At 43.4% G+C, this 25,180-nt stretch overlaps 1 protein-coding gene and 1 pseudogene across 1 annotated transcript in view; both read right to left on the bottom strand.

The window, feature by feature from the left end:
• The window catches only part of PMFBP1 (polyamine modulated factor 1 binding protein 1), a 48,439-nt gene extending 24,037 nt beyond the window's left edge, over positions 1-24,402 (bottom strand). Inside the window, exons 1-4 of the mRNA XM_089320395.1 lie at positions 24,352-24,402; positions 18,005-18,157; positions 9,188-9,436; positions 4,848-5,069 (exon numbers count right to left, since the gene is read on the bottom strand). Of these exons, the coding sequence (XP_089176521.1) occupies positions 4,848-5,069; positions 9,188-9,436; positions 18,005-18,157; positions 24,352-24,402 (675 nt within the window). The remainder of the gene's footprint in view (positions 1-4,847; positions 5,070-9,187; positions 9,437-18,004; positions 18,158-24,351) is intronic.
• LOC149121005 (single-stranded DNA-binding protein, mitochondrial pseudogene) lies at positions 3,766-4,201 on the bottom strand (annotated as a pseudogene).
• Positions 24,403-25,180: the final 778 nt, after the last annotated feature.

Raw genomic sequence — 25,180 nt, 5'->3', positions numbered from 1 at the left:
TAGGGTTTATTGGAACACAAGGAATGTTTTCTATATGAGAATCTTAATGTAATTCACTTCATTAATGGAAAGAAGTTCTATGATTATCTTGATACTCAAAGACATTTGCTCAAATTCAACATTAATTCTTGCTTAAGAAAATTTCTCATGTGCTAGATATAGACAGTCATACCTTCAACTTCAAAAGGATATTAACAAGAAACCAAGTATAACAAGAAACCATTATACTTAATAGCAAAATACAAGGAGCATTTCCTTTAAAATGAGGAACAAGGTGAGACGCTATGATTCTACATTGTTCTGGAGATTCTGGTCAATGTGATAAGATGGAAAATAGTTGTACAAGTTTTGAAAGGGAAAGCAATTTAGAAAAATCGAGGATGTTCAACTGAAAATCTGATAAGACAGATTGGTAAGGTGGCAGGAAAAGAGATAAGTTTTCTAACAAATCAGTAAGACTTAATAAAGTTAAAAGTATAGAAGATCTTTCATAAACCAGATAACAACTAAAATATATCTAGGAATAAATTTAGCAAGGAATATGTGAGATTTACAAAGAAAGGTAGAAAATCATACTGAGGAAAATATAAGAAAACTTGAATAGAAGTTGAAGTATGTCCTGTTCCAAAGGGCATGCTAATTTCCTCCATATTAATATATAATTTGAAATTCAGCCAACATAAATCTAAATTTCATCCAGAAGAAGTATATAAAAAGGGTGAAAACAAGGCGAAAGTATAGAACACAAAGAAAGACTTGTTCTGAAAGGAGCTATCAAAACCTGATGCCAGTTAAACTCACTGAAAAACGGATTTGCAAGTGGGTCTGAAGACTCAGGAGTCTAGAAGGAGCCACAAGTACACAGGATCAGGGTGTGAATCAGTGTGGAAAGGTGGAAATGGTCAATAAACAGCTTGGGGACAACTGGAAATCCATCTTGACTGACATGAGATAGGAGTGTTATCTCGTTACATACATAAAACATAAATCTATATCCTAGATGGACTGAAGCTAAAAAACAAAAATGAAAAATTATAAAAGCACTTAAAAACATAAATTAAACTTTTATAATCTAGGGAGTACAGAAAGACTTCCAAAGCCAGAAGTAAAATCTAGAATCTATATAGACTGACATTTTAAATTCCATAACAATTAAAAACTTTTACATGTTGAAAAATACCATTAATAAAGTAAAATGAAAAAGTACAGACTGGGAGAAAATATTTGCCACCTACATAAAGAGGCATTATTACCTGTAATATGTTGAGAAGCTCCTATAAATCAATACCAAAAGATTAATAACCTGGCAAAAATGAGTTAAGGATTAAAATAAGCAATTCACAAAATGAAAGCCCACATGTCCGATATGAAGTCTCCTCGACACTGCACTAGTGTGGTGGAGACCGTGCTGTGCCTCCCAGATCCCCTTTGGCTGTGAAGGATTCACTGCCCAGCTGCTGGCAGTACAGCTCTCATCTGCCAGCCCTTTTTTGGGATTGCCTGGGCTGAAGAAAACTACCTTGCCTAAGGTGACACCTTTCCCTAGAGGCAGTCAGCATCCAATAACTGTCCAGCATGGAGGTATGAAGGCCAGCTCTCTTTTTCTCAGTTTAGGACTACTCTGAAGGTTCATCCAGCCTCATAGCTCCCCGTGGGGTTGGCTGAGGTCCTTATTAATACTGCATTAGAGGCCGGCGCCGTGGCTCAATAGGCTAATCTCTGCTTGCGGTGCCGGCACACCGGGTTCTAGTCCCAGTCCGGGCGCCGGATTCTGTCCCGGTTGTCCCTCTTCCAGGCCAGCTCTCTGCTATAGCCCGGGAGTGCAGTGGAGGATGGCCCAAGTGCTTGGGCCCTGCACCCGCATGGGAGACCAGGAGAAAGCACCTGGCTCCTGGCTTTGGATCAGCGCGGTGCGCTGGCCGCGGCGGTCATTGGGGGGTGAACCAACGGAAAAGGAAGACCTTTCTCTCTGTGTCTCTCTCACAGTCCACTCTGCCTGTCAATAAATAAATAAATAAATAAAATAAAATAAAAAAAGACTGCATTAGAGGGCAGGTGTTTGGCACAGCAATTAAAAAGCTGACTTGGGATGCCTGCATCCCACATTGGAGTGCTTGGGCTCCAGTTCTGGCTCAGTTTCTAATTCCAGCTTCCTGCTAATGCATTCCCTGGAATGCAGCAGGTGATGGTTCAAGTATTTGGGTCTCTGTCACCCATGTCAGGGACCTGGAGTGAGTTCTGGGTTTCTAGCTTTGGCCTGCCCCAGCTGTTGGGGCTGCTTTGGAGAGTGAAATAATTGATGGAAGATCTCTCACTGCCTCTCTCTTTCTCTCTCTTCCTTTCAAATAAAAATATATTTTATTTTTTAAAATATTTTATTTATTTTATTTGAGAGATAGAGTTACAGAGAGTGAGAGGGAGAGACAGAGAGAAAGGTCTTCATTCCGTTGGTTCACTCTCTTAATGGCTGCAACTGTGGGAACTGCACCGATCCGAAGCCAGGATCCAGGAGCTTCTTCCCTGTCTCCCATGGGGGTCTAGGGGCCTAAGATCTTGGGCCATCCTCTACTGCTCTTCCAGGCCATAGCAGAGAGCTGGATCGGAAGAGGAGCAGCTGGGACTAGAATCGGAGCCCATATGGGATGCCGGTGCCGCAGGCGGAGGATTAACACAAGTGAGCCACGGCACCGGCCCCAAATAAAAATGTATTTTAAAAAAGTTTAAAAATGGCCAGCGCCGCAGCTCAACAGGCTAATCCTCCGCCTAGCGGCGCCGGCACACCAGGTTCTAGTCCCAGTTGGGGCACCGGATTCTGTCCCAGTTGCCCCTCTTCCAGGCCAGCTCCCTGCTATGGGCCAGGAGTGCAGTGGAGGATGGCCCAAGTGCTTGGGCCCTGCACCCCATGGGAGACCAGGAGAAGCACCTGGCTCCTGCCATCGGATCAGCACAGTGCGCTGGCCGCAGTGCGCCGGCCATGGTGGCCATTGGAGGGTGAACCAATGGCAAAGGAAGACCTTTCTCTCTGTCTCTCTCTCTCACTGTCCACTCTGTCAAAAAAAAAAAAAAAAGTTTAAAAAGTCTACATCATAGCTCCACTTGTCCCTCTGCCCAATGCTGGCTCCCTCCTCTTTCTTTCACAGTTGTTAATATCAAGTTTCCCTAAAAGTGTCCTGCAGACTAGTCTGTTTTAGAGTCTGCTTCACAGGGAACCCACATCACAACTACTGGCACGAAGAAAATGAAAGCTGTAATGAGAAAATCTTGTTTTCACTGATTGCTTTAGCACAACTTAGACTAAAAACATACAGTGCAGGTGGGTGTGAGGGAAGAAACTCCATTCATTGTTGTGGGTGAAAGTGCAGAAACTACACTGGTAAAACCTTTTTGGAATACAATTTAGAAGTATCTTTAAACAGGACAAATGAGCATATCCTTTGACCTAGCAATTCCGCTTCAGGAATTACCCAGTAAAAATAAGAATGTCTATTGTGGCTTATTTGTAATAGAGAGAAAACAAAACAGGTCAATAGCTGGTACATGCATACTACAGAATACAAAGCAGTTATTAAAAGAAATAGTTAATATATGTATTTTAAAAGCAAGTTGTAAAGCCACATTTGTAACATTATCCACTTCTGTAGAAAGGAAGCCCTAACCATTATTTGTATAAAAGAGCACTGTAATTCTTGTCCTTGGAGCTATAAAGACTACACATGTTTTGGAAATGAGACTGTACCAAACAAGGAGCAAAGCAGAATGGCCTATCTACGCCTTCTCTTTCGCCTGGTCACTCAGGGATAGAATGCTCTCAGCGACGGCTGTTGTTTGCCCACAGTATTTTTGTCATGCACGCACCATAGTCTGCTTTTCCCTTCCACATAATTCGAGGTCTTTTTCACAGACTGACACACCACGTCTCTGACGCCTGGCCGGAATTCTGACGTTCTGTGCCACGTTGTCTTTTCACTGACATCGCCCAGCTAGTACACTTGCGTATCTCCCGAGTGCCACATATCCTTTGTTGATAGGGAAAGCCTTGTGATTGGATTTGCCCTTCCACCTGTCTTACGACAGGGTCCTGACCCACTCCTTCCAGTGATTGCATTCGATTCAGAAGGTCTTTCAAGAACCAAACTACTAGCTACTTTGGGATCATGTTTACAAACTGACAAAGCACCTGTAATACACGACTTCAAAACATGACTTTCTTTTCTTATGGTCGAATCTTTACGATTTCCTGATGTTCTCCCTCACCACTTATATGTGTAACTGCGCACTAAAAGCCCTGGGAGGATTCCAAAAATATTATTCAAGAGACCACCTAAGGAGGGGAGAGTGGAAGAGAGGAGGCTGAAGGTGGACTGCCACACTTAACTGTCATACTTTTGTCTAGAGAGCCTCTATCACTTGTATGATTAAAAAACAATAATTACAAGGGAAATTTAGGCATTTTTGTGCTTCTCGCCCGTATTTCATGGCTTTTTCTTCCAGTGTGATCCTGGGGTCATGGTGTTCATGAGTCCTGTGACCTGTAAGAACCCATTGCTGGACCTGGAGAATGTGGAAGACTGGAGCACTCATTTGGTAATTCTCGTTCTGCCCTCTTTGAAGTGTTAGCTCTTTAAAGTAAATAAGGAGCCTCAAAGCTGATGAGGAGCGATCTTAAAGCAGACAACAGAGCTGGGCATTCCAAAGCTCAGCGCTACAAAATTCCAGGGTAGGAACTGGTAACTGCTTGGAGGAGTTTGCATTTGCAGGGCAGGAGACCGGGACTATTGGAAGAGACCCCCTGGAAGCGTATCCACTTGCTGGGGCTCCTGGACGCAGCGGTCTGCTCCAAGTCCTACCTGATTGATGAGCCCGCTGAGCTCTCCTTCCAGCATCTTCACTTGGCACTCCAGTAACTCGATGTTGCTCAGGGAAGTCTGGTATTTGTCCCTGTAAAGGTTTAAGCTCCTTTCTAGGGAGACAATCTTGTCCCCAGCCAAGGCAAGCTGCTCCTGTGCCAAATGCAGCTTCTCTCCTGTGTTCTCATTATGACTTCCCATTTCCTCTTCATAGAGAATCACCTGTTAGTGTAGGGATGAAACCACACTGAACCCATCAAAGCAGTTAATGAGAAAAGTTATGGTTCTACGACCCCACGTGGAGCAGTCTTATATCTAAACTAGAAACCCCAAGGAACAGAACAGATGCAGCACAGATCTAAAGGCTGTAACATGTAACACCAGGATGTTAGTGATTAGAAAAAAAAAGATTGTCCTATTTGGAGATAAGCACCTTAAAGGTAGGGAGCATATATATTACCCACTCTGTTGGCATGTGGTAAGAACTTAACAGGAGTGCTCGTTAGCTGATTAATAGGAATGGATTTATATAGTTCCATTTTTTAAGGACGTGAAATGCCAGTGTTCTTTCTTTCCTAGGCATTCTCCAGAGGTCTAATTTAGCAAATGTAGAGCCCTCATATACGCAGGTCCACATCAGCAGAATTCCCAACAGTGAGTAGGAGAACATGACCCAAAGTTCCCCGGGGATTTGCATGATCCTCATTTAGATTCCTTTTCTTCCTAATCAATTGATTAGTCTTGCAACTCACAGATATTTACTGAATGCTCATGAGCATTGTGTTGGGTACAGAGAGGATAAATATATATAAGACATAGGCTCACTTCCCAAAGCTTAAAACTTTTTAGTCTCTTCCTTTTAATATATCCTAATACAGTTCTCCCAATCCTATATAATCTGATACAACTGCATATTAAAAGCTGTTAATTTTGTCTTTTACAAGTAAAAAGATGTGGACGTTCAAGTGCCATCTGTATTCTTCCTCTTAGCTCTGATTCCCTATTTTGAGGAGACATTAGAATTTGAAGGTCAAGGATTATGACCACACTTACTATGTGGTAATAAAAACAAATATTTCCCCAGTCAGCTCAAAATATCTTTTTTCTTGCTTTCCTACCAATTCCCAAAGAATCATAGCTGTGCTGAGTCTGAAACTCCTAAAATCTTGGGGAGACAAAACTTAACATTAGCAGACAACTGTATGTAACTGAGTGTGCTAAATTTTGGGGCTTGAATTATAGATGTTGAAGGAGTTAAGGAAGGCTTCCTATTTGTTCAAACAGTTCATTGTAGAGTGCCGACAGAACCTGTTCCATTAGTTTAAGCTAATTATACTCACTGCCTACCTTTTGAGATTCTTCTTAGGAAAGGATGATTTAGTTTAAGGTGTCTCAGTAAGGAAAGGGGGAGTATTTTATATTCAAACGTTTATAACAGAAGTCATTGATGGCCAGCTCATATCCCCTTAGCACTCACTATTTTTTTTGCACTCTAAACCCATGCCAACTGTAAGCATCTTCAACTCTTTGCCTGAGGGCTTCTCTAGCCCTGAGAGCCTACTCAACCAGAGGGGCGAGACAGGGTGGGTTAAAAGTGCAGGAGCGTCCCTCAAGCAAGAACTGGGGTATGCTGGTGGATTCGTTCTAAGATATGTTCCACATCACCTCCAGAGTTCCTCAGTGCTCTACAGGGATTTCTTCTACGAGCTTCTTGCCTTTGTTTGACTCACCTCCCCACGTACTTCCTGGAATTGCATTGTGTATTAATTACATGCTTGTGTTCAGATTCTTTTCTTAGGGTCTGCTATTTGCAGAATCCAATATTAAATAGAAGGTTGATGCTGCTATATAACAAAGCACTGAGGGAAATTGTCAGAATGCCAAAAAATAATTTTACCAATGCTTTTCCTGATCCTTTAGGATCAATGACAGTGATTGCTTCTTGCCAAATCCCATTCCTATTTCCCTTCCTTCTTAGTAATAAAACCTTGTCTTGGGAGCAGCAATGTGCCTCGTAAAGCACCCCATTTCCTAGGCCTAGGAAGCAGCAGCAGTCATCAATGATTCTGGCCAGTGCTATATAAGTAAAAATCTCGTGTGGGGTTTCTGGAAAGTGTCCCTAAAGGGAAAGTGTGTACCCTTCTTCATGTTCCACCCCCTACCCCCACCTCTTCATCTGGCTTCTTTGGAGCTCTAGCAGCGACCACAGGTGACCTAGAAAATGGAAGCCTTCGCTGGGTTCTAGTCCCGGTTGCCCCTCTTCCAGTCCAGCTCTCTGCTGTGGCCCGGGAAGGCAGTGGAGGATGGCCCAAGTGCTTGGGCCCCTACACCCTCATGGGAGACCTAAAAGAGGCTCCTGGCTCCTGGCTTCGGATCGGCGCAGCACCAGCCGTGGCGGCCATTTGGGGAGTGAGCCAACGGAAGGAAGACCTTTATCTCTCTCTCTCTCTCTCTTTCTCTCTCTGTAATTCTGTCAATAAATAAAAAAAAAAAAAAAGAAAAGAAAAGAAAATAAAATAGAAGCCTTCAGATGATGATGTTGGAGCCAAAGGATGGGAAGCTAGGTATCTGATGACACAGGCAGTTGCCACACCAGCAGAAGACTTCCTGCCTCCAGTTGTATTTTATGTGACATAGAAGTAAACTGCTGGGGGCCGGTGCTGTGGCAGAGTGGGTTAAAGCCCAGGCCTGCAGTGCCAGCATCCCATATGGGCGCCGGTTTTAGTCCTGGCTGCTCCTCTTCCGATCCGGCTCTCTGCTATAGCCTGGGAAAGCAGTGGAAGATGGCCCAAGTCTTGGGCCCCTGCATCCACGTGGGAGACCTGGAAGAAGCTCCTGGCTCCTGGCTTTGTATTGGCACAGCTCCAGCCATTGCGGCCAACTAGGGAGTGAATCAGCGGATGGAAGACCTCTCTCTCTGTCTCTACCTCTCTCTGTAACTCAGTCTTTCAAATAAATAAAAATAATAAATCTTAAAAAAATATAAAAAAGAAATAAACTGTCCTATTTATTTTCCATTATATGTAGCTGAATAGAATCCCAACTAATTTCAGCACACTTTATCGTGGATGGACTTTTTTGCCTAAGTTAAAGTGAATCAGCCAGATTTAACACAGTTTTATGTTAGCTTGATTGGACCATGGTTTCTGTTCACATGATTCATCCCAAATTGAATTTTGTAGGATAACCCTTCTGTGTTCCTTCTCCTCCCAATCCCTTTCAGTAAATTCTTACTAGGCCAAAACATTCCCTTTTTAAAAAATCCTGTGTCCTTTTAGTCCACTCATAAAGTCCCCGGAGTTAGTCCTTAAGCAATAGCACCATCCAAAACACCCCTTGAGATTTTAACTTTAAATGCAAAGGAAGAAAATGACAGTGGAAGCCCTAGAGTCTCCTGTTCCATTATGCAGAATCCATGGTTTACTACTGCTGGTGCTACTACTGCTCAACTAGGTTCAGATCTGTAGCTTTAGGTCTATGGAAGTTAACTGGGATTATAAAGGGAAACTATTCCTTGGTTTAAATATATTTCCCCAGAATAAGAAAAGAAATGAATGCCCTGAGTGTACTAAGTCTGTGCAATCTAAAACTCCAGTCTGAAAAAAATGATCTGGTACTGTCTGTGATTAGCTCAGACTTATGTCTGGTTATCTTACCAACTGTGCAGGTGCTAGAAATTTATACATTAGCAAAGACTAAGTTTTCTAAAAATAGTTGATTTAATGGACTTTATACTTCTTTTATAACCTTCAGAGACTTAGAGTCTTTTGCATTTAAATTGCAATGATAATAGCATGGAGAATATTGGACTTCCACACATGTGCACACACACACACACACCACATGAATTGAACTCTCATCCAATTAATGCCACTCTTTATAGTTTCCTTTTTCATTTCAAAAAAATCAAGAATTAAAGAAGAAACGTTTATAAAACCTGCTCATGGGGCTGGTGCTGTGGTGTAGCGGGTAAAGCCACCGCCTGCTGTGCCGGCATCCCATATGGGTGCCGGTTCAAGTTCCGGCTGCTCCTCTTCCCATCCAGCTCTCTGCTATGGCCTGGGAAAGCAGTAGAAGATGGCCCAAGTCCTTGGGGCCCTGCACCCACATGGGAGACCCGGAAGAAGCTCCTGGCTCCAGATCGGCGCAGCTCCGGCTGTTGCAGCTCTCTCTCTCTCTCTCTCTGCCTCTCCTTTCTCTCTGTGTAACTGACTTTCAAATAAATAGCTAAATCTTAAAAAAAAACCTGCTCAGATGTCGTGAAGCTTTCCTCTTTAAGTCGGCCTGATTTCTGCAGGACCTGGAGCACTCTGGACATGTCTGCAGTGAATTAGCCATACCTCATCCTCTTTGAGTTTGCAGTGGTGGTGGAGGAGAACCAGGTCGGAAGTCTGCTTCTCCAGGATGGACTGGTACTGCAGGAGAGAACAGTAAGATGTCTGCAACTCCTCTGTGCGGAACTCCAGTTCTTGCTGAAGGGCCAGCAATTTTTTCTTCAGTTGCTGGAGTTGTCTCAGATGACACTGTTTACTGGACCCAAACTCCATCTGCGTCTCCTCAAACACTAACGACTGCACTTGTTTCTTGTTCTGCAATATAGATTGAATGTCCAGAGGAGACTATCAGAAAGGATTCACTCAGTCTTTCTTCAACCATTCATACTCAGCTATCCATCCTTTTATCTTTTTGTTTACAGAGAACACATTAAATATTTCATACTATTCACAAGGAAATGTAACAATTTGCATTCCCACTCTGCAAGAAGCATTTGAAAGAAGAAAAAAAATTATTCTTACCCACCAGAAGCTTATTTAAGTAACAAGGAAATAAATATACATGGAAGACCTAGAGAAATATATGTAATAAGGTGCTTATGTTTGTTTTTTAAAGATTTATTTATTTGAAGGCAAAGTTACAGAGAGAAAGAGAAAGAGAGGAGGAGAAGTGAGGAGAGGAGAGGTATCTTACATCTGTGGGTTCACTCCTTTAATGGCTGTAATGGCCAGGGCCAGGCAAGACCAGGCCAAAGTCAGGAGCCAGGAGCTTCTTCCAGGTCTCCTACATGGGTACAAGGGCCCAAGCACTTGGACAATCTTCTGCTGCTTTTCTTAGGCCGTTAGCAGGGAGCTAGATTGGAAGTGGAATAGTGGGGACTCAAACTGGTGCCCATTTTGGATGCTGGCATCGCAGGTGGCAGCTTAACTTGCTACACCACTATGCCAGCCCCCATTGCGCTCACGTATAAAGACAACACAATTGACCCGGAAGAAAACAGATTTCTGGTCTTGTTCTTGGACTAAATTCCGTATTAAAGACATCTGTGAAAAGGGGTGTTGAAGGAAGCTGGGGGTAGATCTTGGCGATTCTGAAATGCTGGAAAACAGGCGGCATAGTTATTTTTCAGGCAGATCTGAGCCCTGACTCTGTCTCCTTTTCCTGAAGGAAGATGTGAGCTTGCAGATGGGGTGTGTGTGTGTGTGTGTGTGTGTGTGTGTATGCATGCATGTATATGTGTAGTGTAGTGTGTTCGCTCCCTCCCAATACAAAATCTGAAAGGTTGCTACTTTCATCACTCAATTTTCATCTATTCAATAAGCATATGCTCTGAATGCCTACTTTGTACCAAGTAGTCTGTCTGCTGGTGGAGCATATCCCTGGGCTGTTTCTCCTAGCATAACTGGGGTCTTCACACACTGATAATTCTACATCTTGTTGGTCATCATCCCTTACACTAATTCATGTGAAAGGCAGGTGGGGAAGAAGCATAGGCCAGGGGCAATTTTAGCTCCCTCTCTGCTTATTATCATCTTACTTGTTCTGTAAGACGCTGTTCAAAGCCTTCCTGCAAAGCTGTCTTTACACCAGTGTTGTAGATGTTACTGCCATGTCCTTAAATGTAGCATATCATGTCTGCCTGTAATTTCTGTGCATCTAACCTTCCTATTTGATTATAAACTCCAGGAGAACAAGAGCATGTCTGCTCCTATAGAGCCTAGAGTAGATTTACACACAGGTACATGTTGTATGAAAGAAATAGAAACAGAGCCCGAGCAATCTCTTTGGCTCCCAAGAACTTGAGTTTGTGGTCTTGGCTTCATTAACAGAGTACTTTAAAAATGAATAATTCATTTATCTGAATGGCAGAGAGGCAGAGAGAGAGAGCTCCCACCTGCTGGTTCACTTTCCCAATGACCACGATGGCCAAGGCCAGGCCAGACTGATTCCAGGGTACAGAAATTTAATTTAGGTCTCCCCATGTGGGTGGCAGGGACCCAACTACTTAAACCATCACCTGCTGCCTCTCAGAACTTGGAATAGCAGGAAGCTAAAATCAGAAGTGGAGCAGGCACTCAAACCCATGCGCTCTGACACAGAATGCTGGTGTCCCAAGCAGCATCTTAACCACTATGCCAAATACTTGCTCTGAGATGAAGTGTTAATGAGACTAATTCAGTACGAGTTAGGACTCGAAAGAACAAAATCCTTGGTGAGAGTCGGTGGTGGCTGCACAGATAAGGTAGAGGAGGATCAGCCCAGTTCAGAACCAGACAGACAACAGCTGGTTGTGTCCATCCAATCTGAATTACTCTTTCCCAGCTCTCCTGGAAATTCATCTCACCCTAAGTACATCGGAATAGAGAAGACAGAGAAAAGGAAACACTGCAGTCGCCAGGCCAAAGAAATTCTAGGCAGAAAAACCGAACTTTGGTTTCAATACCCAATATATGTGACCAGAAGGAAGATGATGTCTTTCCTAAGCCAAACAAAGTTTAATTTTGTACCTGTGTGGTTAAAATTGCCAACATTTATATTAAAAGTGATTATTAAGTATTCATTCTTTTCAAGGTCAGATTATTGCTGTTCTCACAACACATCAGAGAGTGAGTTTTGAAGAGGGGAGAGGGAATATATGTGTCTGTGTACATACATGCACATGCGTGCACACATGTATAGAGGGAGGGTCTCAGGAGCCTAAGGTCTCCTGTCTACACAGGTAGGACGGGGAGGGGGGTGTGGGAAGCTACTGAGAAAAAGAATTACAACTAAGTACTCAATGCAGATAGAATTAAAGTGAAAGAACGGACATTGTGGGGACAGGGTTAATTCAGGAAGGCATAATTTGTTGAAATGAATACCCAACAAACTTGTTATTGAATTTTGTCAAAATCCTTCTTTTGACTTCACTGAAGGTGACCTGATCTCTAAGAATTAAGAAACTGGACTCGGTGTTTCGAGTGCTAGTGCTTGTGCATTAACTGTTGATCTGGAACGGCCTCTCCACGGCTGGACACGTGTGACGCAGTGGAGACTCACTGTGGTCTCCTTGTTGTGCATTTTGTCTTCGCTTCTCCTTCTTTTGCATGTCCCCCATTTCGTTTTCTCTTCATTACTTATGAGAGAAATGCTCTTTTAAAAGAAGCCAAAGTCTTTATTTAGGGCTTCCCCTCCTAGTACCTTCTGCATGGTCTCTTTTTAGATGTGTTCAGAATGGCTCTTTGGTTTTAAAGTTTCCTGTGGGGTAGAATGTCTTCTCCAAAATGGTGTGTATAAAGGTTAGCAGCCTGGCAGGGATACGGCGAAATGTTAATAACTTCTCTTTGCCAGTGGTCATTCTGAACCTCTGGGTTTAAATTTGGTCTCAAGGAACATGACAGAACAGACAATGAGAGTTCTCTTGACTCTTTCAGTACAGGACAAATCTAGCGCTTGACCTAATTTGGTTTAAAGATGCAAGAACTTCTTATATCTTCAGAGAAACCAGAGTTTTCTTGGATAGATATTTTAAACATTTGCACACTTTGACTTCCTACAGGTTTAAAGGAATCAAATTTCAAAGACTTGAGAAATGCCTAGACTTATTGGAGATTTATTAAATATCTACTTATTTACCTTATGCATTTAAATGTTTGTTTATTTATTTATTTATTTATTTTGACAGGCAGAGTGGACAGTGAGAGAGAGACAGAGAGAAAGGTCTTTCTTTTCCGTTGGTTCAACCTCCAATGGCCACTGCGGCCGGCATGCTGCGGCCAACGCACTGCGCTGTTCCAAAGCCAGGAGCCAGGTGCTTCTTCTGGTCTCCTATGCAGGTGCAGGGCCCAAGGACCTGGGCCATCCTCCACTGCACTCCCGGGCCACAGCAGAGAGCTGGCCTGGAAGAAGAGCAACTGGGACAGAATCCGGCGCCCCGACCGGGACTAGAACCCGGTGTGCCGGCACTGCAGGTGGAAATCTTTATTTTTCTAAGTCTAAATGAATAGGAAATTAAATGCTAGGGTTTAAATATATATAATTTATATATATATAAATACTGCCAAAGAGCAGTATCATAAAGTTACCAATACCTTTTCTATTCCTTGTCTTTTTAAAGAAAGTCTCCCTTCTAGTGGATACTTTGACTTTTAAACTGAGAACTAAGGAAAACAAGCAAGTTGGAAATGATTTTAGGGAATGAAGACTGGTTCTTAAAATGACTTCCAGAGTTGGACTCGATTCTGGAGGCTGTCCTGCCTACCGGGTTTCTCAGTTAGATTTCCACCCAGGCCTCAGTGGGAAGCAGTTGCTGCCACAGGAACCTGTTCCTATATTTCGTCAACCTTCAGCTTGACTTGAGGTCAAAGAGATTACAGCTATTGCTCCTTCCTTGCTTATGTGGCCACTTGATCACAGAAGGAAATTAATTGGCCTGGCATGATTTGTCTTTTGAAAAGTCACATTGGTTTCCACCCAATACTTTGGGCTTTTCAAGTTGATGCTAATTGATTGATGTTAAGTTCTATATTTTCCCTCATATTGAAGTTAAGCTGACAGGTCTATAATTACCAGGATTGTCCTTTTTCCCTTTAAAAAAAGATGAGCACTTCATTTACCCTTTTTCAGTCTACAGGGACTTTCTTTATCCTCTTGAGTTCTCAAAAATAATCACTAGCAGCTATGTAATAACACCTGCCAATTCCTTAAGTACTCTTAGAAGTATGTCATCAGGCCCTGCTGATTTGCCTAAAGCCAGCTTTTCAAAATACGTTTTAACCATTTTATTTCCTATTCTAGTCTGTGCCGGCTCACTTCTGTCACAGATTAGCATTGTTCTGATAACTGAATCCTTGATGATTTTTTCATTCTTTTTGTTAAATTTAAGAGCCTAAAGTCTCACTATCATTTTTCAGTCATTTTCATGAACTTCTTCTCCTATCTCTGAAGTATTGAGTGAGATAGTTCCCTAAAACTCTGGTTTAGACTTACATAACCAGATACCTTCATCAGTTACTTTTTATTCTTCTACGAACTGCACTTCTTCTGCTGGTGGAGTGTAGACCTATGTGTTTGTTTGTTTTTTTAAATATTGTTTTTTTAAAGATTTATTTATTTACTTGAAAGTCAGAGTTACACACAGAGAGAAAGAGAAAGAGAAAGAGAAAGAGAAAGAGAGAGAGAGAGAGAGAGAGAGAGAGAGGACTTCCATCTGCTGATTCACTCCCCAGGTGGCCACAACGGCCAGAGCTGCGCTGATCTGAAGCCACGAGTTTCTTCTGGGTCTCCCATGTGGGTGCAGGGGCCCTAGACTTGGGCCATCTTCTACTGCTTTCCCAGGCCATAGCAGAGAGCTGGATCGGAAGAGGAGCAGCTGGGACTCGAACCAGCGCCCATATGGGATGCTGGCACTGCAGGTGGCGGCTTTACCCGCTGCGCCACAGTGCTGGCCCAGAACTATGTGTTTAGAAGTGACATGCATTTCTTTTGGACAGATCTTCATGGATCAGACATTGTTTTTGCCAGTGACCTATGTTTATCTGAGATTTAAAAGACTATTTTGGAATGTATTTTAATTTACAGAAGAATAATAAGAGCAGCACAAAGCGTCCTATATATTGTTCACTCAGCTTTCTCTACTGTTAAGTTCTTATATAACCTGGCATAATTGTCCAAACTAAGAAATTAATGTTGATGATTACCTTGAAATAAAATATCTATTTTATTTGGGCTTCCACTAGTTTTTCCAATTTTTTTTTTCTGTTACAGGATCCAATTCAAGACCCCACATGGTATTTAATAGATTCACTTACTCCCCCCCCCCCATTTTAAATGTTACTGTGTGTTAATGTCCACAAAAGTTTTACCAATCTTTACATATCCTTCTAATGACTTTTATCTGTAGGAATCAAATTTGCCTTTTATAGTTTTATGCTAAAATAATGCCCTGTATATACTGCAAAGATTGGCTTGACACTCAGCCACACTGAATATCAGGGTGTGCACCCCAGTGCTTCTGCCAGGGAAGGCCGCCTGTGAAAATCGCTCAGAAAGGCCATTCCTTTTCTGGTTTGACCATTTTCTTTTTTTTTTTTTTTTTGACAGGCAGAGTGGACAGTGTGAGAGAGAGACAGAGAGAAAGGTCTTCCTTTGCCATTGGTTCACCCTCCGATGGCTGCCGCGGCCGGCGCGCTGTGGCCGGCACACCGTGCTGATCCGATGGCAGGAGCCAGGTGCTTCTCCTGGTCTCCCATGGGGTGCAGGGCCCAAGTACTTGGGCCATCCTCCACTGCACTCCCTGGCCACAGCAGAGAGCTGGCCTGGAAGAGGGGCAACTGGGACAGAATCCGGCGCCCCGACCGGGACTAGAACCCAGTGTGCTGGTGCTGCAAGACGGAGGATTAGCCTAGTGAGCCGCGGCGCCGGCCTGACCATTTTCTTATGATGTCTCTGCTGTTCTTTACTCCTTTCACTTTAATGGAGACATCGCTTTGGTGCCTGAGCAGGGCCAGGCCAGTGTTGAGGGAAATGAGGGGCACATTTTAAGGAGGCCACCAGTCTCAGGTTCAAGCACATGCAGGCTGGCACATGAAGCATGAGTGCCCACAAATTCTGCACCGTGGGTACTTCACTTGCTTTGCCTTAGTCCCTGTTAGATGCCTGGGCTCTGGGACATAATATATTCTTATTTTACAAGCTCTTGTCCTTTTCTTCTCTATCACTCCCCCGCTCCCACCACTCCTTTTGTTATACATAGCATTCGATGAAATATTTTAATTTTCTCAGATAACTGTGGTCCTGGACCATGACCCTCTGCTCATTTCCCCAGTTCCTTGTTAGATATTAGTCAAAATTTCAGAAAAGTCTTGGGTTTCCCCTTTGTTCCTGTATTACATTTCCTTGTGGAAGGCAGGTTTTAAAGGGATTTTCTGAGTGAATGAGTATAAGTCTACATCTAATTGTGTATTTGTATGCATGGTCTGCAATTTAAATTCTTCACTAAGTGCTAGGGGAAAAAAGAGCTTGTTTCAAGCTGTTAGACCTTCTTCTGGGCAATTAGAATAATAAAATGCAATTTAATATCTTTCTCCATCCAAGTTGCCAGGTACATTTATAAGCCACATGGCTTTTCCTGATGGAGAACTCAGGTCAGCAGTGGTGAAAATATCCTGAAATGTTAATATTTAGAAAGAAGTAAATTATGATAATCTTCTTCCTGAGGTCCATTAAGGAAAACCAATAAATTTTTCTGTGTTTGTGACTTTCTGGGGAAAGGACAGCAAAATTAGTAAAGTTAGGTAGAATTTCTTTGTTGGTAGCATTTTTTGGGCATTGCAGAGAAACAATTTGTGTTTTCCACAGTGAGGTGGAAAGTCCTGGGAGAACTCTACAGATATAAAGAGACCAGATCCTTGACCACAAACAATGAAGAACACAATGATGTGTACACAGCAACTAAGAGGCTAACCAGGGGCTGTGCAAGCAACACCTGCTTTATGTTCGCATAGAACTAACTCTAGTTACTAAACAGAAATGAAGAATGCAAGTAAGGAATTCTTGTAAATCCCAAGTTTTTCAAGAGCTGTGGCACAATTTTTGCCAGCTGGCTCCTCAGCTTGTATAAATTTAGGGACTTTTAAAAACATTAAGCTTTTTTTTTTTCTTCCAAAAAGAGAGGGACAAATCCTCCAGCTGAAATGAAGTTGTCTCAGCTCTTGAATTTCCTGGACTACAGATAAGCATTAGTTCAAAATCAGCCTCGAGAAAGACGATCACGCCCGAGGTCTTACTGTTCACACATGCACTAGACAACTATCTAAGCGTCTGGCTTGGGCATCCTGGAAGGTATGCCTGTGACGAGGAACTGAATGCTGAGTAGTAGCTGTTGTGGGAAGTGAGGGGGTTGGGGAAACCAGGCAAGGGAGGGAAGGAAGCCTTAATAGGGTGTGGTAACAGGCTGGTGACCCTTATGGGGGACTACTGTCAACTGCCATTGGGGAACTCTGGGAGAGAGGAAAGAGCGTGCTTGTGTCTTCAGGCACTGAGGGAAAAGGAGGACAGGTGATTTAATTGACCATCTTCCTATCTATTGTTGTTCGAGGCTGCCTTTTTTTTTTTTTTGGACAGGCAGAGTGGACAGTGAGAGAGAGAGACAGAGAGAAAGGTCTTCCTTTGCCGTTGGTTCACCCTCCAATGGCCACGGCCAGCACACCGCACTGATCTGATGGCAGGAGCCAGGTGCTTCTCCTGGTCTCCCATGGGGTGCAGGGCCCAAGCACTTGGGCCATCCTCCACTGCACTCCCTGGCCACAGCAGAGAGCTGGCCTGGAAGAGGGGCAACCAGGACAGAATCTGGCGCCCTGACCGGGACTAGAACCCGGTGTGCCGGCGCCGCAAGGTGGAGGATTAGCCTAGTGAGCCGCGGCTGCTTCTAAGGGCATTAACTCTTCAGTGCTTCAGTCTGAGCCTTGGTTGGGTTCTGGCATTCAGAAGAAAGGCTCACAAGGTCACGAGATGCACCTGTGTTGCTGATGAACAGCCACAGAGCAGGTGTGATGGCTTTTATTTTTGTAGTTGATTTAGACGTTTGTCTAAGATGCATTAGGAGATGCGACTTCGGCTTTCCAGTATTTTCAGGGCGATGGACAATAAATCAAGGTGTGAAAGTTCATATAAGGGAGCTACAGCACCTCAGGTGGTAGATGATCTTGGAGATCACTAGGTTGAAAAATCCTGAGACCAGGGTATGGGTGTGTGTGTGTGTGTGTGTGTGTGAAATTCTCTCACTGCTTGCTCATTAAATACTCTGGAAGGACCAATGGAAAAACCTTCTGTTGTTCCTGCCCAAGGGGGCAGGGGTGGAAGTGAAGGGAGCAGAGGTAGACAGCAGCTGCTGGATGCCTTACGTGGCTGTTTATCACCGCCTCTTCCACACAGAGCTGATTCTCCTGCAGGGTCTTCCCCTGTCTCTTGCAGACATCATGCAGATTCTTGATGTCAAGTTGCAGGCTCAAGAGCTTGCTGTTCAGGGTGCTCACTTCTCTGTCTCTCTCTCCAGCCTAGGCAGCCAGAAAAACAAAAGCATCAATTATCAACTATCAAGAAAGTGCTTGCTTTCATTCATTTAACAGGTTGACAGAGACTTTAAATTTGCTGGAAATTTGTCCATCAAGCTGTAGCTGTTATTACTCATCCTGTGTAACATTTACACAGTATCCATTTGCGAGGTGTCTGAGTGCTCTGCATTATTCAATTACTTATTTGTATTAATTAATCTTCACCGCACTGCTGTGGGTGCATCACAGACAATTCCCATTTTTTTTTCTTTTAAGAAGAAGTCAATGCCTAGAATAATTCCAGGCACTAGTGGACTGTCTATAAATATTAATGGTTCTGTCACTGATGAAATGGACAGATGAGTATTGAGATGTCAAATGAGCTTGTCAAGACTATTATGAATCAGTGATGGAGTTGATGTGGGATTCTGAAGTCTCTTAACTTCTCCTCTACCCAAGAAACCAAAATCTCCGTCACCTCTAAACCCTGGTGCTTTTCTTTGGAGGTGTTCAATTGGAATAAAAGCAAAACCCTGGACTGACTGTGTAAGATCCTTGTCTTCGACTATAATCGAAAAGGATTAGTTAATCATTAGAGTGGAAAGCAGAGATAGAGATCAAAAGAGCATGTGAGGCCCAGCAGCTTGGGTGCGGGTGCGGGTGCGGGTGTGGGTGCAGACCTGTGGTAGGAGGGTGGGGACTCCATCGCACCAGGATGCCATCGTCCATGCCCTGTGTTGGGCAGCAACTGTGTGAAAAATAACTAGGAAGAAGCCCACTATGAACCTGTGTGATGTTTCAGTCCTATCACTGTGCTGGCTTCTCACAACACGAGGGAAGACAGGCATTTCATTTCTGAGTTTTAGGCCGTCTTTTATGGGAGGGATCTGTCTCTCAGATTAGATTACCCAGAAGCAGGTTCTTAAGTAAGGATCTGTGTTATATATTGAATAAGGCACCCAAAAGAAACCAGCAAGGAAGAGAGGGAAGCAGGGAAGGGGAAGAACCCACGCAAGGGCAGGATTTCAAAGTTTGTGCTTTTGCCTGATCTCACGAAGTATAAGTTACACCTTAGTGTCTGTCCTGATTGGCGGCAGTGGAAGTTGGGCTGTCAAACTCGGCATCAGCCAGTCAGTGGCCAAAGGCTGCCCCGTGGGATGTAAGCTCCCTAGGACTTCCAAGTCTCCACGCCTACAGGCAAAGTACTTCAGTGATCCAAGGGCAATCTTCTAACAGAGTTGCATCTGCAAAAGCAGAGAGCAGGGGATGGGTGCACAGAAATGGTGACAGTATCCAAGCCCCGGTGCCCAGGCTCCCACATCTGGTTAGCACTGGAGCCAGGAGGGCACATTCTTCCTGACCCTGCCCCCACACCCCAGTGACTGCACTGGCCTCTGAGATGTATGAGCTGCAGCGGATCTGGAGACCAGATCTGGACATTGTAAATCAAGCCTTAGTGGACGGGCCAGTTTAAGAGACCTTTGCACAAGGCTGAGAGGGGCCAGAGGACAACTCCAGATTCGGACACTGCAATGTCAGAGTATTCGGAATTCAGAAGGTTTCCCAGAAGTGCTGCTGTCTCAGCTGATTTATTTCTTCATTTCCATTTAGTACCTGGATTTTTTTTTTTTTTTTTACCACTTTACAGTTTAATTAGGTTAACGGCATGGCTCAGTCATTAAAAGGATTTCATTATCTCAAAACTCTCCCTCCTCCTCTCTTGCTCCTATCCCTTGTTCCTCACTTTCAGAAAAATAACAGTGGATGTCAACTGCCCCAAGCATGTAATTACCATTAAGACAATTACTAGGAACTCTCTTAAGACAATACCTGTAGAATGGCTAACAAAAGGGCTGTAAAGATACTGTTTTCAAAAAAGCTTGATAACAACATAGAAACTCTCTGGTTAAGCAGCAGCAGCTTGAATGCAGTGCTTTCTCCTGGCTTCCACGTTGGGACCTGGATGCGGCACCTCACTGAGGAGTGAGACCTTGAGGGTCCCTTCCACTCTGCCACATGACTACCTGTATTTGGCATCCAGGAGCAGATCAGATGCCTCATAATGCCTGCTCTACAGGAGAGTCAGATGCCCTATACTACTGGCTGGAGGCTGCATCCGTGTGCCTTGAGGAGGGACCGGGTCACTAGATTGTTCCACGTGGAGCCCAGCCTGCTGAGGGCTCACTAACGAAATACCAGTGATAAACAACGTGAGTTTCTCTCAATAAAAAGTTAAATGCTTGCCCTTAGGCCAATATAAACATCCTTTCTTTTTTTAATTCTTTTTTTAAAATTTTATTTATTTATTTTTATTTGACAGGTAGAGTTATAGACAGTGAGAGAGAGAGACAGAGAGAAAGGTCTTCCTTCTGTTGGTTCACTTCCCAAATGGCCACTACGGCCGGCGCTGCACCAATCCGAAGCCAGGAGCCAGGAGCTTCCTCCTGGTCTCCCATGCAGGTGCAGGGACCCAGGCACCTGGGCCATCCTCCACTGCCGTCCCGGGGCACAGCAGAGAGCTGGACTGGAAGAGGAGCAACTGGCGCCCATATGGGATGCCAGTGCATCAGGTGGAGGATTAACCAAATGAGCCACGGCGCTGGCCCCCAAACATCCTTTCTCACTCCTCTTTTGGATGACCTCCAACCAGAACCTTGCTAAGTCCAATTGTTTTTGCACCACCACATCTTAGAACCAGGTCTTTGATGTAGATAATCTCATCTAATTTGGACATTGAGCATTGGCTTTGAGTCTCTGAGGCAATTTCTTCATTCATAAAATAAAATATTTAGAATAAATCATCTTTCTTTGAGGATTTCCTAAACTAGTTGAATAATGAATGTGTTTTGCTTGATATCAAATGGTATTTGCTCCTCAAATCAAAACCCAACCATTCATTCCTAAGGACCAAATCATACAGTGGTTTTGATGTACGGGAGTGAAAACACTGGAAAAACATTAGGATGATTTCCATGGACCACGTTTCATTTAAAACTATAGGTCATTGAAAGACAAGGCTGTGCTCACCTCAGAACCCCAGATAGGCAAGTGTTACTGGCCTCCTAGTAAATCTAATTTCTTGCCAGTATCTTGTACAGATATTAGCTATAAACTATTTTAATCCTATCTACTTTATGAAGGCTAGATTCCAGGCAGATGTCTTCTGAGTATCAAGATTCAGCGGGGATATATCTAATCTGTCATTTCATCAATCATAGCTCTGTAACAAGTGCTGGGGCATGAGCTTCGCTGAGAGTCATAAATGCTGACCCTCAGGCACCATCAGATCCTGCCCTGGCTCTGAAGTCATTAACGATGGCAGAAATCACAAGCCTCCACTGCTAGGTGAGTTTTCATTTACATAAGCCATGCACCTAGATGCTCAGTTTTGCTTAAATGGGGTTGGGACCTGGTCACTCTGCTTTGAGCATATGACAACACAGAGTTCTCAACCTACAGGTAACATGATGAGTGCTGATCTTGCAGCTGCTACCATATCCATGACCATTCATGGAAAATGGCTTACTGACTGATGCAAACTTTCTGTATTGATTAAAAAGGGCTTTTGTCAAAGAGCATGTCTTCTCAAATGTGTGTTTCAAAAGAGGGGAGGAGATTTTACTCTGGGCCTCAGTGAATTGACAGTTCCATACTTCTTGGGGGAAGCTTATGATAAATTCCAGCTTAAAATGTAGCAACACTTTCAGGGTCCACAAGTATTACAAAGCCTTGAATGACATCATTCGCAGGGATTTGGCACTTGAGCAAGAAAACATGGTGAAATTTGTGTGGCAGTTGCCAGCGTTATTTTGAAGTCAACCAAGAATACCATAAAGGTCATAATCTTAGGGAAGTTATTTCTCTGAGGACAAATCTTCAATAATTGATGGAAACTACTTTTAATCATCACTAATACCAAAACCACACAACATTGGTCAATTTAATGTGTGAGTTATGCTTTTAAGAGTGTGAAACTTTAAAAAACTAACATTGTTTCAGAAATTTTTACACTTGTGCAATAAAGCTGTTATCTTCAGTAATTTCAAACATTAATATTGTTATTACTAATTGGATTCCTTGAATTTATTTTCCCACTTATGGAAATATTACAGTTTTTGAATTACTTATGATGGGAGTTGTTAGGTATTTATACAAAGTTTTGCCTATGAGCAAAAATTTTGGAAACAATTATGTTTACATATTAGAGAATGAGTCTATTTTGCTGTGTTCTAAATCCTTTAAACATGGGCATACTGCACAGGTAAGTACACAGTGCAGGAGATGCCTGGCGTATGGCAGATACCAGCCACCTCTGAAATGTGGGCTGAACTTTGTTGGCACTTGGGCAGTTCCCACATAGCATCATATCTTTGGATAGTAGAAGGTAAGCTTCGTGAGAGTAGGGATCTTTGTATATTTTGTTTAGTGCTTTATCCCTGACCCCTAGAACATTGCCTGGCCCATCAAAGGTGTTCCAAAGATAACAGTTTATTGAAGGAATTGCCTTCTGGGAAATACGAACCAGATCCTTGTTCCCTGCAAAAATGGCAGCAAGTCTCATGTGGCCTCAGTAATCCAGCAGAAAAGGGGCAGAAGTATGTTTTAGAAGTTGCTCAGGGCCGGTGCTGTGATGTAGTGGATAAAGCTACAGCCTGCAGTGCTGGCATCCCATATGGGCACTGGTTCGAGACCTGGCTGCTCCTTTTCCAATCCAGCTCTCTGCTATGGCCTGGGAAAGCAGTAGAAGATGGCCCAAGTGCTTGGGCCCCTGCACCCACACGGGAGACCCAGAAGCAGTTCCTGGCTCCTGGCTTCAGACTGGTGCAGCTCCAACCATTGCGGCTATTTAGGGAGTGAACCAAATCTCTCTCTGTCTTTCCCTCTGCCTCTCTGTAATTCTGCCTTCAATAAATAAATCAATTTTTTAAGATTTATTTTATTTATTTGAAAGAGAGTTACAGAGTTACAGAGAGAGGTAGAGACAGAGAGGTCTTCCATCTGCTGGTTTACTCCCCAAATGGCCACAATGGCCAGAGCTGTGCCGATCTGAAGCCAGGAGCCAGGAACCTCCCCCAGGTCTCCCACATGGGTGCAGGGATCCAAGACTTGGGCCATCCTCCACTGCTATCCTAGGCCACAGCAGAGAGCTGGATTGGAAGAGGAGCAGCCAGGACTAGAATTGGCGCCCATATGGGACGCCAGCCCTTCAGGCCAGGGCTTTAACCTGCTGTGCCACAATACCTGCCCAATAAATCAATCTCAAAAAAAAAAAAAAAAAAAAAAAAAAAAAAAAAAAAAAAGAAGAAGAAGCTCTTGGCCGGCGCCGCGGCTCAATAGGCTAATCCTCCGCCTGTGGTGCCAGCACCCCAGGTTCTAGTCCCAGTCGGGGCGCCGGATTCTGTCCTGGTTGCCCCTCTTCCAGTTCAGTTCTCTGCTGTGGCCCGGGAGTGCAGTGGAGGATGGCCCAAGTGCTTGGGCCCTGCACCTGCATGGGAGACCAGGAGAAGCACCTGGCTCCTGGCTTTGGATCAGTGTGGTGCGCTGGCCACAGTGGCCATTGGGGGGTGAACCAACAGAAAAGGAAGACCTTTCTCTCTGTCTCTCTCTCTCACTGTCCACTCTACCTGTCAAAAAAAAAAAAAAAAAAAAAAAGGCAGCAGCAGCAGCAGCTCAGCTCTCATCTCTACGGAGAGATCTGCTTAAAAGCATATGTCATGTGGGACAAGTGTGTACTAACTAAAACAGCTTTTTCAATCCTTTCTGGAACAGTTAGGACATATTCAAAAATGGTTGAACCAAAATTTTAGACTAATGAGAACACTCCATTTCTATATCAGTCCAGATGAAGACAGAATGTTGATAACAATTATTTATTAAGAACATTTTATAGACAGTATCTTATTTAATACTCAGAGCACACCCATGAAATATGTGTTCTTCATTCAATTTTTTTTTTTAGGTATGGCACGGGAAGCTCAGAGAAAGCAGGTGCCGTGCTCGGTGTTATACTGCTAGTAGATAATGAACACAGATTCACCCAAGTCAAGTTTGGGCTCTTAAAGGCTATGCTTTGTGCCCACTTTTGTCTCTGATATTTTGTAATGTTTATGACTATAATCTGGAATTGTGAACCTTTAAAAGAAGTTACTTATAACAAAGGCTCAATTTCATGTAAGTAGACAGGTTAGGAGTCTTACCTCATTTTTCAGTTCTTTGGCAGCTCTCAATTCTCCTTTAAGCTTTAGCATTTTCTGAGCTTTGTTATAAACCTGAAAAAGTCCATATAAACAAGGAGAAGTATAAATGACCCTGACCCTTTAATGATTTTTTCCAGCTGGATCCAGGCTGTCAGCAGAGGGGTTGGAAAATACATACTTGCCTATCCATCTGTTTGTTTTCAAAGGTGTGTTAAACCCTTCACCAAGGAGGTAGGACCATTGTCTTACATCTTTTCCAGAAAATTACTACTTGGTGGACCAAACAGTTTCTGAATTCACGCTTTTTGGGAAGCACAAGGTCTGAATGGTGCTCATTTCCCAGATTTCTAGTATTCTACGACTCAGATTTAGTTAAATTACACAGTGACTATGGGCTAGCCAAGATATACATGACCCAACTTCACTTTCACAGTAGCTCTGCAGGCCAGGTCCTGCTGCTGTCCTCATTTACAAAGGAAGACACTGAGACACGGAGAAGCTGTCGCTTACCCAAGGCCACACAGGCTCTCTTACTGCTCCATGGGGATCCTCCACTAAGTTTAGAACTATTTCTTTGAAATATCCAATGATCAGAAGTTTCTGAAGCAACAACTTGCCATAACGTTGATGCTTGTAAAGTTGGGAAATAAGTGCTGAGAATTATCTAGATAAGAAAGCTTCCAAGGAAACCTAAGATTTTTGTATACATATGTGTGTGTAAGTACAGGATGATGCCTTTGAGGTCATAATGCACTGAACTTATTAAAATAATGTAATTCATTATGTTTTCAACTCTAAGACTAGAGAAAATTTCCACCAGGCACTTACC

The sequence above is a fragment of the Oryctolagus cuniculus genome, chromosome 18 (assembly GCF_051225735.1).
Source record: "Oryctolagus cuniculus isolate XC-2025 breed Fujian yellow rabbit chromosome 18, ASM5122573v1, whole genome shotgun sequence".
Classification (NCBI taxonomy): domain Eukaryota; kingdom Metazoa; phylum Chordata; class Mammalia; order Lagomorpha; family Leporidae; genus Oryctolagus; species Oryctolagus cuniculus.
This window is presented reverse-complemented; position numbering and strand designations above follow the sequence as displayed.